Source organism: Candoia aspera, chromosome 8 (genome assembly GCF_035149785.1).
Source record: "Candoia aspera isolate rCanAsp1 chromosome 8, rCanAsp1.hap2, whole genome shotgun sequence".
NCBI classification, from domain to species: domain Eukaryota; kingdom Metazoa; phylum Chordata; class Lepidosauria; order Squamata; family Boidae; genus Candoia; species Candoia aspera.
Genome location: NC_086160.1, coordinates 77,689,463 through 77,702,005, shown reverse-complemented (window position 1 = coordinate 77,702,005; position 12,543 = coordinate 77,689,463). Strand labels below are relative to the sequence as shown.

General features: G+C 46.7%; 1 protein-coding gene across 1 annotated transcript in view; it reads left to right on the top strand.

Moving 5' to 3' along the window:
• The window catches only part of EXOC6B (exocyst complex component 6B), a 282,822-nt gene that overhangs the window by 147,535 nt on the left and 122,744 nt on the right, over window positions 1–12,543 (top strand). The window contains exons 7-8 of the mRNA XM_063309694.1: window positions 6,285–6,458; window positions 9,213–9,281. Of these exons, the coding sequence (XP_063165764.1) occupies window positions 6,285–6,458; window positions 9,213–9,281 (243 nt within the window). The remainder of the gene's footprint in view (window positions 1–6,284; window positions 6,459–9,212; window positions 9,282–12,543) is intronic.

The window sequence follows — 12,543 nt, the reverse complement described above, 5'->3', positions numbered from 1 at the left end:
TATGTATAACTTCTCATCACTCGTATTTCCTCTGAAAACCAGCTACCTTGCTTTGATTTATTCATTTACATGTCCCTGGTCACTGTTTAATACATCTAGCACATCTACATCTTTGCTGCAAACGATTTGGCTTTTCATCCAGCATCATGGCATCTTTATACACACATGTTGGCCTTCATGCTCTGATGTCATCACAATTGTCCCATGTACATTTGTCCATAAAAACATTGAGCAGCCGAGGGGACATCATGCGTCCTTGTCTGACTCCCTGCTCGATGATGAACCATCCACTAAACATCCAGTTTATTCTCGCGTGTTCTATTTCCACTGTGTACTGCTTTTATCAAATTCAGCAACTGGTCTTCAATTCATGTTAGCATCAAGTCAAGCTTACTCACTTTATAACACAGCGTACTTTCTCCGAATCAGCGTTTCTCAGCGGCCTTCTAAAGAGCAAACACCTGGTCTGTTGCGCTGCACGTCCCAAATTTTGCTTACTGTTGCTTCTTCTATTCTTCTAGTCAGAATTCTGCCCAACACCTTCCTAGACATACTTAATAAACTAATCCCTGTGTAGTTTTTGCACTGGCTTTTGCAATCTTTCCCTTGATAGAAATAAACAGTAACAGCGTTCTTCCAATCAACAGCCTCAGGTGCAGCCATCACAGATACCTTAAACAAACAATGCAGCAACTCCATAAGGAATCTCATCCATACCATAACCCTTCTTCAGTTGCACCTGCATCTTATCCTTTGCCAAAATCCCCACAGCACTGATGACTTTGTTTTCATCATTTTTTCTCTAGACAGTAGCATTTATAGCATTAGTTTCAGGTCTGCTTTTCATTGCATTGCTGTCCTGTAACGGGCTGTGAGGATGACCTTGGGAGATGGGAGGAAGAGCTGCAGCCCCGACAACGGTTCGATGAACGAAATCTGAGCCCAGGGGAGGGATGGGGTGGAGAAAGCGTCTCCACAGGGACCCTCCCGAGTTCTCTGGAAAGTGAAGGCCGGGCGGGGGAAGCCCTTTCCGTCTTGCAGGATTCTGTTCCTGTCACCTTACAATAAAGGTAGGGCTGGTACTTACCGCTTGGTTTCCTGTCTGGACTACCCCGAAGGGCTGACACCTTCCCACGAAGAACTCCTTTCAGAATTCCATCACTCCAGTTTCATTTCCCAATAACTTCATGGCTGTTATTCTCAATTCCGTTCACTCTGCTGGCGGCGTTGTCTTTAGCCTCTTCATTCACTCGCAGTCCCTTTATTTCCATCAAAATTGCTCTGCATTTTTTCTGTCTCCCTTAACTGTTCCTTGCTCTCTCTGACTGTCCTTTGCAGCCATTTTTTTCTCGGTACCCACATTATACAATACCTTCCTGTCATCCTCACTTTTGCAGCAACAATTCTCCTATATGCATTTTGCCTCATCCACATCTTTCGCATCTTCATCGCATCAAACATCCTTTCTTACATGTTGTATTAGTGGAACTCCATGCACTTCTGTGGCGTTCCATAACGCAATTCTTTTCATTCTGTCCAAGCAGTTTTCCTGTCCTCTTTCCTTTCCATTAATTCTGTTGGAAGTTTAATAAGTCTTCTAATACTTCTTTCAGAAAACCAAATGTTCTCTTCCTGCAGTTGTTTTATGTCCATCGTGGTTTCTTTCACTTTCCCCCCCCTTTTTAAATTGTTAGTGTTTCCCCCCAAATCCACTTTTGGGAATAGGGGTCTGTCCCAGTTTCGGAACTTCTCTTCACTCTTCCTATCCTTTACTCATTTTCTCAACCTTTAATCATAAGAATTCAATTCCTTTATTATTATTTTTTAATTCTTTATGGTCTGTAGGCATGAACAAGCAAGCCTAATTCAAACAAATACATCTTGTTGAAAGCAAATATTCTCAGTCACTTTTGGATGTCCAAATGGCCCAATAATTGTTTCTCATCTATTCATGTCACCTGGCAGACTAATTTTTCCCCCTAGATCACATTCTCAGATTTTCCAAAAACCCATCTCTGTCTCTTCTGTTATCATTGTTCACTGGAAGGTAACATGTGATTGTCACAAACCTGTGGATTCCTACCTTCATATGTGGCCACAACCATCTAGATGGCACCAGCTCTTGCATTTTAGTCCTTTCATTCATAATATAGCTACTGGAGCATGTGGTATACAAATGGGGTTTTATCTCTGCCTCTACCTCTTCAACCTACACCTTTTCCCTGGATGTCTTCAACCATTCTTCTCCACAGGAGAAGGCTATCCTCATTCAGATCTATTACATCTTTCCCCCTTTTCTTAGTTTCACAGATGTTCATGTCTGTTCTTTTTTCATTAATTTCATGAATTTAGATTCTTTACCATAGACGACTCCTACTTTCCAAGTCACAGTCTCCCATGTACCATGGGGTTCACCAGATGGGCCCGTAGTTGCTGGCTTGCACTAACAAGGCTTTCACATAATGCTTTTAACAGGATAAAGAAAATAGAGACCAGGTTGCCAGCCTTCATAGTGCTAATGCCACATGCAGCCCTCCCTGCAGGTGGTAAGGACGGTACCTGTCAGATTGGGCACATGTAGGTTAGTCTGCCCCAATCTAAAGACTCCCTTGCAAGGCAACATAGCGGCCATGGGTCTGTGCTAAATGCACAGACCACAATGGGAAGGAAAACATACTGTGAAAAGGGGCTCAGAGACGAGAATGACCAGGTCACTTCAGTTTGGTTTTGCCTGCCACGCCGTAATGGGCATTAATAATTCTCACTGTTAAGAGGACTGCTTTTATTTGCATCACTTCAAATAGTCTGGAGGATTTTTTGGCACAAAGCACAAGTCCTTTGGAGGGTTGTTAGGGCTGAGTGGTCTTCCACAACCTGGCCCCATTCAGATGGGTGGACTTCAACTCCCATAATTCTCAGCCATGGCTAGGATGGCTAGAGGATTCCGGGAATTGAACTTGACAGATCTGGAGGGAGTCCAGGCTTGTGCCTGTAGGATCTTCACTTCATGAAGCTTGAGGTGGCCTCAGGGATACCTACCAGTGGAGCCAACTCAGCTGTCTTATTCTTCCTTCTGTAGTCTTGTTGCTGAATGCAAGCAGTGGAAAGGGCACGGCCCTTCCTCAGGGTTCCGCCTTGGCATCATCTGAATGTCGTCGGTATTAGGAAAATGGTGGCTGTTTGGCGGGGAGAGGCAGGGGAAGCAGGGTGGCAAGAGACCATGTTGGTGGCTTCTTCATTAGGGATGAGAGCAGGCAGGGCCAGGTAACTGCTTCACAGAAGAGGCGAGGGGTGGCCTGGGTAAGACTGTGTTGGACCCAGGATGCGGGAACATGACTGGGGCCTTGCAGGAGAATGGCTAGAATTGAGGGCAGGAGACCACAGGAGCTGGAGCATGACCGAACCGAAGTCTAGAGATGCTGCAAAGGAGGGAAGAGGCTGGAAGAAGAGCAAACCCCCCACCCCCCACCCCATCCTAGGCAGGTGACAAACAGCGGAGACAGGGAAGGGGGTATTTTCAGGTTGCGTACGTATGAAGGTAGAACTTGTACTTCTGGGCCACTAGAGGTCAGGGCTGTGCCATGGCACAACCCCTGCCTGATTCCAGAGGAGCGGCGTATAAATTGGGAACATTTCTTTAGACCAGTCGGTTTGGAGGGTCCCCCCGCCCCAGCCCTAGGGACTGTCCTGTGTGCTGGGGCAACGGATCGCAGACCTAATCAGGATCTTGCAGTGGAAGTCACCTCTCCCCCATGTTTACGTTCTGACATTCACGGCAATCGGTAAACCATATTTTAGAAGAGTTGCCTCAATCTCATGCGGTTTTTTTGGGGGGGGTCTCATATTTCATAGATAAAATGACTTCTTTTAAGGCAAAATGATGGTTTCTTAATAAAGGGAAGAATATCACAACACTACAATCTGCCCAGAATAACTGTGAATAAGTAGCATTGTGACCTCTTAGCTGGCCACCTCTTCCTTTCGTTCATCTGATCCTGAGGCTCAGGCAGGGCCCCGAGAAGATGCTCTCCACTTGCTCTGAATACTGAGGCTGATGAAAACTGAACACCCGTTGCAAGACTCTTGCTGTGTCACTGATGCACCTGCAGCTGGAAAGAGCCAAGCTCACCATGCTCATCTCTAGCAGGATGCAGGGAGCCCAGGCAGTGTGTTGGCCAAATCCGTCCCGCAGAGGAGTCTCCTTTTTTTGGGTGGTGATGGAGGAGGTGGCCTGCTGCCTCCACTTCCAAATTTCACACTGGTGGAGGGGAGGTTGTCATCTCCTCCCTCTCCAGAGTAGCTGTTGGATTGACACTGTTCCCCCTTCTTCATGGAGGGAGGGATTTGCTCCTGCCAGTGTCAGACTCTGGTGGGTTTTGGTTTTGTGGCAGAGTAAAACTTTCCTTGTTCCTGGGCTGTTTGACAACCAAACAGGCTGGGATAATTGGCTGGTCATTTTGTATGTGCCTGGCTGCTGGAGCTATCCTTTCCTCCCTGGTCTTCAAGGGGAGGCTAGGTTGAATATTCTCATCCCAACTGTGTCTTGTGTTGGAATTATCAGGGATCAACTCAGCATTGTCTCATAAGCATACGGGGGTCACCTAGCAAATCACATCTCTATTGTGCTTGTGGGATGTCACATGGGTTACCTGACTTCCTCTTCCTCCTCCTCCTTGAGTTTGGGGATTAACAGTCTCCATTACCTTGTGGGCAGACATGCAATCAGGAGGTGCTGCAGGAATGCAGCCCTCCCCCAACCATCCTCTGCTACCAAGAACCAGTGATGATTAAATGCTTTCTACTATGAACCTACCTGTATCCAGATCTACTGAATAAAAGGAAGCTATCTCTGTTTTCTTCATCTAACTACAGTGTGAAGACTGAATTCTTTTCTGAACGTAATTAACCTTAATGTGCAAGTTCTCTTTTTTTGGTTCACGCTTCTACTCTGCAAGATTGCTGTGAGCTGCTTGGAGTTCTTTTATTAACCTTTAAAAACTCCATCATCCTGTACCTCATTGGTTTCATGTGTTGGACAAAGTCACACTCAGGAGAGAGAGGAGGTGAACCTCCCACGTGAGTTGAGGTAATTGACACATACCTAGAATTTTGTAAAGCTTGAAGTTTCTTTCTTGAGCCCAGCTGCTCCTCCTCCGCCCCACCCACGACTGCCTAACGTGGTGGTGGCTCCATGCTTCTTCCGAGCATTTCAAGTGGCCTTCAGGAGTGACTGTGACTCCCTTTGATTTCCTCCAGCCTCAGTGTTTGAGGAATGCCTCTGTGACTGAAGCCTTTTCCAATCACACACAAACTCTAAGAAATCATTAGGAGCTGCAGAAGCTACCACCAGAAATCACGGGTACAATTTGCAACTACCTAGATTTTGTTTACATGTAAAGAAAAGCTTCCTGACTGTACGATCTGCACAGTAGTGGGAGAGTTTACTTGCGGCGGTTGTGGGTTCTTCATCCCTGGAGCTTTTTCAGGAGAAGCTGGACAGCCACTTCTTGAGGGTGGTGTAATTGGTTCTCCTTCTTATTGCAGAGAGGTGGACTAGATGATCCTTGTGGTCCCTTCTGTAATTCTATGATTCTGCAAGTGTACATATACAAATCTAAGAGGAAGGATTTTTTTCCTTGTGGTTATGAATGTGTTCCTGTCGTCTTAAAGGAAGACCCTTGTTCCATTCAGATAGTTGGAAAGCTCAGTGGCTCCTTTCTGGAGAGGAATTATTCCTGTCCCCTCTTTCCAGCTTCCCCTCTCCCATGCATCTCACAGAGCAAAAACCCCACTGAGGGACTCACGCTGTGAATTGGAGTGGGAGCTGCGGCTGGGGAGGCTTGCTTTCCTGCCAGGATGTCCTTCTCACCGAGCATCGTTTGCGGGAGGGCCCTTTTCCTAATATGTTGGCAGAACACAGTTGACAGATGGTATCAGTCTACAGTGCACAATTCAGGTTTCCCAGGATGCTGCTGGATTGTTTTCATGGCTCTCTGGGGCCCAGATGTTGATGGCTGGAACTAACACGGGTTGAGAGGAAGATATAGTACCCAAAGCAGGGTAACTCTGGGTCCTTAATGGAACCGGGGCGGGGGGGGGCTAGTCTCATCAGTACAGCTGTGCCATAAAGTGATCACTCAGACATAGGTGGGGCTTAGAAAAGAGATTTGTGTGAAGGAGTCTCCAAAACTGGTTAGAAATGGGTGGCAGGTAATAAAGACAAGCTTCATCTGTGTGATAGGAAGGAGCGCTTGAACTAAATTTTCTGTCTGGTTGTGTTCTAGGCTCAGCAACAAAGGAACCTGGATGGCCTTGTGGTTCAGCCTTCAAGAGCTGGTGGTAGAAAATTCAGAAAAGAGGCTGGGGCAAATTCAGGGCTGGAGGTCAAGAACCCCAGCCCAATCTCCGAGCAGGATTCTGGGATCTTGGATGTGGAAGATGAGGAAGGGGAAGAAGAGGCAAGTCTTCTCTAAGCCCAGACATGAGTGGTGGAGGGGGCATTGCCAGGCTGCCCGTGGCAGTGGCCAGGGAGGGAAGAGAGAGGTCCTTCGAGGGACGGAGGCAGTTCCTTTGCATGTGGCTTCGGATCTGCCTGGGAAGCAGCTGGATGCCACTGCAAGCTGTACTTGGCGACCTCCAGATCGCCAGGTTTGGCCCTGGGCCTCCCTTCTCCAGGAGGGACTGGGCCAATCTCACCATCTTTCCAAGATGCTCTGCTTATGTTGCGGTCTTTGCTTTAAAGCAGGGTTCCTCAACCTTGGCAACTCTAAGCTGTGCGAACTTCAGCTCCCAGAATTCCCCAGCCTGCTTTGCTTTGCTTTGCTGGCTAGGGAATTCTGGGAGTTGAAGTCCGCACAGCTTAGAGTTGCCAAGGTTGAGGAAGCCTGCTTTAAAGCATCCTCAGTTTTGAATTCCTCTTTTATGTTGCATTTAAATTTCCAGTTTATTGCATGACTGAGTTGCAGTTTGTGGCAAGTTCTTAGTGGTATGGGGATACCAAGTCATCTTGTATGCCTCCTGAAGAATCTGTATAACGACCAAGTAGCAACAGTAAGAACAGACCACGGAACAACAGACTGGTTTAAGATTGGGAAAGGAGTACGGCAGGGCTGTATACTCTCACCCTACCTATTCAACTTGTACGCAGAACACATCATGCGACAAGCTGGCCTTGAGGAATCCAAGGCTGGAGTTAAAATCTCTGGAAGAAACATTAACAATCTCAGATATGCAGATGATACCACTTTGATGGCTGAAAGCGAAGAGGAACTGAGGAGCCTTATGATGAAGGTGAAAGAAGAAAGTGCAAAAGCTGGTTTGCAGCTAAACCTCAAAAAAACCAAGATTATGGCAACCAGCTTGATTGATAACTGGCAAATAGAGGGAGAAAATGTAGAAGCAGTGAAAGACTTTGTATTCCTAGGTGCGAAGATTACTGCAGATGCTGACTGCAGTCAGGAAATCAGAAGACGCTTAATCCTTGGAAGAAGAGCAATGACAAATCTCGATAAAATAGTTAAGAGCAGAGACATCACACTGACAACAAAGGTCCGCATAGTTAAAGCAATGGTGTTCCCCGTAGTAACATATGGTTGTGAGAGCTGGACCATAAGGAAGGCTGAGCGAAGGAAGATCGATGCTTTTGAACTGTGGTGTTGGAGGAAAATTCTGAGAGTGCCTTGGACTGCAAGAAGATCAAACCAGTCCATCCTCCAGGAAATAAAGCCAGACTGCTCACTTGAGGGAATGATATTAAAGGCCAAACTGAAATACTTTGGCCACATAATGAGAAGACAGGACACCCTGGAGAAGATGCTGATGCTAGGGAGAGTGGAAGGCAAAAGGAAGAGGGGCCGACCAAGGGCAAGGTGGATGGATGATATTCTAGAGGTGACGGACTCGTCCCTGAGGAAGCTGGGGGTGTTGACGACCGACAGGAAGCTCTGGCGTGGGCTGGTCCATGAAGTCACGAAGAGTCGGAAGCGACTAAACGAATAAACAACAACAAAACGAGTTGCAGTTTATGAACGGTGATAAAAATTATTGGATTGTGTTCTCACATTGCTCCTGTCCATAGCAGCAGAATTATATGTTGCCCTCTTCTGCACATTTTAGAAGTATCTGGCAATATATATTTTTTATTGGAATGTATATTTTCCATATTAAATATTTGTGGCTGCCCCATGGATTCCAGAGGGGTTAATGCTTGAATTTTCTGTTGCCACCCCACACAAAGAAAACCGTCATCTGAAAGCTGTGGGGAGAGGCCAGAGTTTGCTGAGAAGCAGCTCAGCATGTGCTTGATGGACTTAGGCTCAGTCCCCACAGCCTCTCATGATGAGCCTTCTGGTGGTAGGAAAGAAAACCTCAGGAATGCCAGGAAGTGGATGCTAATTGGAAGAGATAACGCTACGCAAGTGGCCCGTTTGGAAAAAGGCAGGGGAGTGGGTGTTGATACGTGTCTCCACACAAGCTGATCAGAGTCGCTGGGAGTCAGGCAGCATATAAGTTTAATAATAAATTATTATTATTATTATTATTACTGTTATTATTATACTGGACTAAGAAGAACACATAATAGAAACATTCTAAATTCACTACCTTGAAAATGAATGACAGTCAATAAAATTGGTAGAGCAAAAATCAACCATGCAGGCAAACCAAGAGTAAAAAACCCCTTCTGCTGACGGGGGAGAGGCAGCCAACGTTCCTAGAAAGATCTGCAAAGATTCTACAAGGGCCTAATATATAAGCTTTCTTCCACTGTGCTAGAATTTCAAGTTTTGAAACAACCAATTCCTGCCAAATTCTTAATTAAATGATTACTTTTGCAGTTGATGTCAGCCTGAACTAGCAAACCTCAGATTTCCTTCAGTCTCCCAGTTCTTCCACTTTCTCTCCAAATCGGAACTTGGAGAAAGTGGCAAGAGGACAGTAACCTCTGAGAAGGTGGGCATCTCTCAGCTGGGGGTGAGTGGCGGGAGTGGGGGGCACTTCCCTCCAGCGCCACTTATGGGCAGCACCCAGCCCTCAGGCTCAGTTAGCAGCCCTCTTCCCAGGAACCAGCAAGATCTGGTGCTTCAAAACCGTCTGCTTCACCGTGGTTATTTTCAATGCAGGCTGCTCCTGTCTCTTTGATCCTCCCTCCCAAACAGAATATGTGTTTTCTCAAGGTTGTGGCTGACCAGTGTTCCTGTTATACGTCCCCTTAGGTGCCTGGTGCCCAGGATGTGGTGGATTTCTCGCCTGTGTACCGCTGTTTCCATATCTACTCTGTGTTGGTGAGTGGGTTTCCCTTTTCCTCCGCAGTAGGACTGTTTCTGACAGTTGATCTTCCCTGGTACGATCTCTAAAAAAGGAATTATTTTGGCAAAATGCTAGAAGAATGTAGACAAATACATTAATTTTGTACGTCAGCGTGATTGTTAGCAAGTTACTATAGTTTGTGGGAATGGAGAGGCGAAGGAATCTGTCGACAAGTTGCATTTGCGCAAATGCCCAGGGCATGGTGAGTGCATGAGGAGCGAAGGCCAGGAAGCTGTTGGGCAGCTTGGAGGCAGCCAAACTTAGCACTGATTGATTGGCATTCCCTCTGGGCTGCAGACACAGGCACAATTATAGCACTGTGGAGATAGCATAAATCAGGAAAAGAGACTCCCTGAAAATGTTCTAACTGCATTTAAACGCCATCACAGCGGCTTGCGCAATGGCTGGACTGGAGTTCTGGAAAGCTTCCTCATGGTGGTTTATTGTCTCATCTTATTGCCAGAGGATGAGCTTCGTTGTGTGACACGTTCACCCCAGGTAGTCCTTATCAGCACAGCGTACTTTGGGCCAAACGCTTTTCTCGAGCTGCTGCCGTGTTTGTTTCGGCTGCCGAAGGGGCACCGGTCTTTCAGGCCGGTCTTCAGTGAGGAAATGGCAGGGAAGTGGCAGAAAGAATATGGAGCCGAAGTGGTCACATTTAAAATAAGAATGGCTATGTAGATGTACGTGATAAAGGATCTAGAAACACACAACTGTGGAGCCTTGGTAGGCAATGCAAACTTAATGCACTCCTCAACTCACTTGGTTATTGCCCACGAGAAGCCAGCGTTCGCCAGCCGGTCCTGTGCATTCATGGTCAACCAGAGCAAAGCGCTTCATCTTTTCCCCTGGATGCTGGCGTCAGATTGATCCAGCCTCCTTATCGGCATGTTCTCCAGCGGGTTCCTGAGGGACAGGATCTGCGTTAAGAGCGGCACGGCTGTATCTGGGCTGTTCATCCAGGGAGTTGCGTGGCTTCTCCTAGACCAGAGGCTGTGCCACTGGACTGATCTGCTTCCTGGGTCTGCACAATGCATGGAACTGCAAGCTGGCCAAACAGAGTGGGTCCCTACAGTATTTCAAGGTGCAAAAATAAAGTGAGAGCTAATCCAACTTTGCACACTTTGTAAATGCAGCTGCTAAGTCCTTAAGTGACCTGGTCAAATGTGTTGTGTGCATGCAGCCATAGTGCCTCTTTTGGCATTTAGTTTCTCTGTTTCATTTTAATTCTACAGGAAACGATGGGCTCTTCCTCACTTCCCCAAAGGGTGGCATAAACATGCTACAGTAACTTTTTTTAAAATCCCATGTTGTCCTCACATTGCCTTTGTCTCACCCCTGGCTCAAAATCATCCTTGGCTGTTCCAGTTATAAATCATATTTTCCCTCTTCTCCCAACACCATTCTGCCGTGGACCTGACTGAGCGCAGTTCATTGACAGTGTGGCTGCTGCTGTGGGTAGGGCTGGAACCCGTTAGCCACTGCAGCCTGCTGTATGCATGCGCCCCCAGCCATTGGGAACTGACTTTTGTGCCCTTTCAGCTTGGCCTGCGGGAGACGCCAGGCCTGCGGCTTCTGCAGAGACACCAGGCAGCATGGTGCCCGGGGGCATTTCCATAATGCTTGTTGGTCTTATAATTGGGAGTTTAGTGCTCTTCTCTTCAGCAAAGGATCGTTACCTTGCCGTGGTGCTGGAGCTTGAGCACCTCAATGATGCCATGAGCTAAACCGTGAAGGGCCACCCAAGACGGGAAGGTCATGACAGAGAGGTCAGACCAAATGCGATCCCTGGGGAAGGTAATGGCAACCCACCCCAGTATTCTTGCCGTGAAAACTAAATGGATCAGTACAACCAGAGATATGTCGGTATACCATCGGAAGATGAGACCCCCAGGTCGGAAGATGGTCAAAATGCTACTGGGGAGGAACAGAGGATGAGCTCAACTAGCCCCAGACGTGATGACGCAGCTAGCTCAAAGCCGAAAGGACGGCTAGCGGCCGACGGTGCTGGTGGTGAACGGCGAATCCGATGTTCTAAGGATCAACACACCATTGGAACCTGGAATGTAAGATCTATGAGCCAGGGCAAATTGGATGTGGTTATTGGTGAGATGTCAAGATTAAAGATAGACATCCTGGGTGTCAGTGAACTGAAATGGACTGGAATGGGCCACTTCACATCAAATGACCACCAGATCTACTACTGTGGACAAGAGGATCACAGAAGAAATGGAGTAGCCTTCATAATTAATAGTAAAGTGGCTAAAGCAGTGCTTGGATACAACCCAAAAAACGACAGAATGATCTCAATTCGAATTCAGGGCAAGCCATCTAACATCACAGTGATCCAAATATACGCCCCAACCACAAATGCTGAAGAAGCTGAAGTAGAGCAGTTCTATGAGGATCTGCAGCACCTACTGGACAACACGCCTAAAAGAGATGTTATTTTCATCACAGGAGACTGGAATGCTAAGGTGGGCAGTCAAATGACACCTGGAATTACAGGTAAGTATGGCCTGGGAGAACAAAATGAAGCAGGACATAGGCTGATAGAATTTTGCCAAGACAACTCACTCTGCATAACAAACACTCTCTTCCAACAACCTAAGAGACGGCTTTATACATGGACTTCACCAGATGGACAACACTGAAATCAGATTGATTACATCCTTTGCAGCCAAAGGTGGCGGACATCTGTACAGTCGGTAAAAACAAGGCCTGGAGCTGACTGTAGTTCAGATCACGAACTTCTTCTTGCACAATTTAGGATCAGACTAAAGAGATTAGGGAAGACCCACAGATCAGCTAGATATGAGCTCACTAATATTCCTAACGAATATGCAATGGAGGTGAGGAATCGATTTAAGGGACTGGACTTAGTAGATAGGGTCCCAGAAGAACTCTGGACAGAAGTTGGCAGCATTGTTCAGGAGGCGGCAACAAAATACATCCCAAAGAAAGAGAAAACCAAGAAGGCAAAATGACTGTCTGCTGAGACACTAGAAGTAGCCCAAGAAAGAAGGAAAGCAAAAGGCAACAGTGATAGGGGGAGATATGCCCAATTAAATGCAAAATTCCAGAGATTAGCCAGAAGAGATAAGGAATTATTTTTAAACAAGCAATGCGCGGAAGTGGAAGAAGACAATAGAATAGGAAGGACAAGAGACCTCTTCCAGAAAATTAGAAACATTGGAGGTAAATTCCAGGCCAAAATGGGTATGATCAAAAACAAAG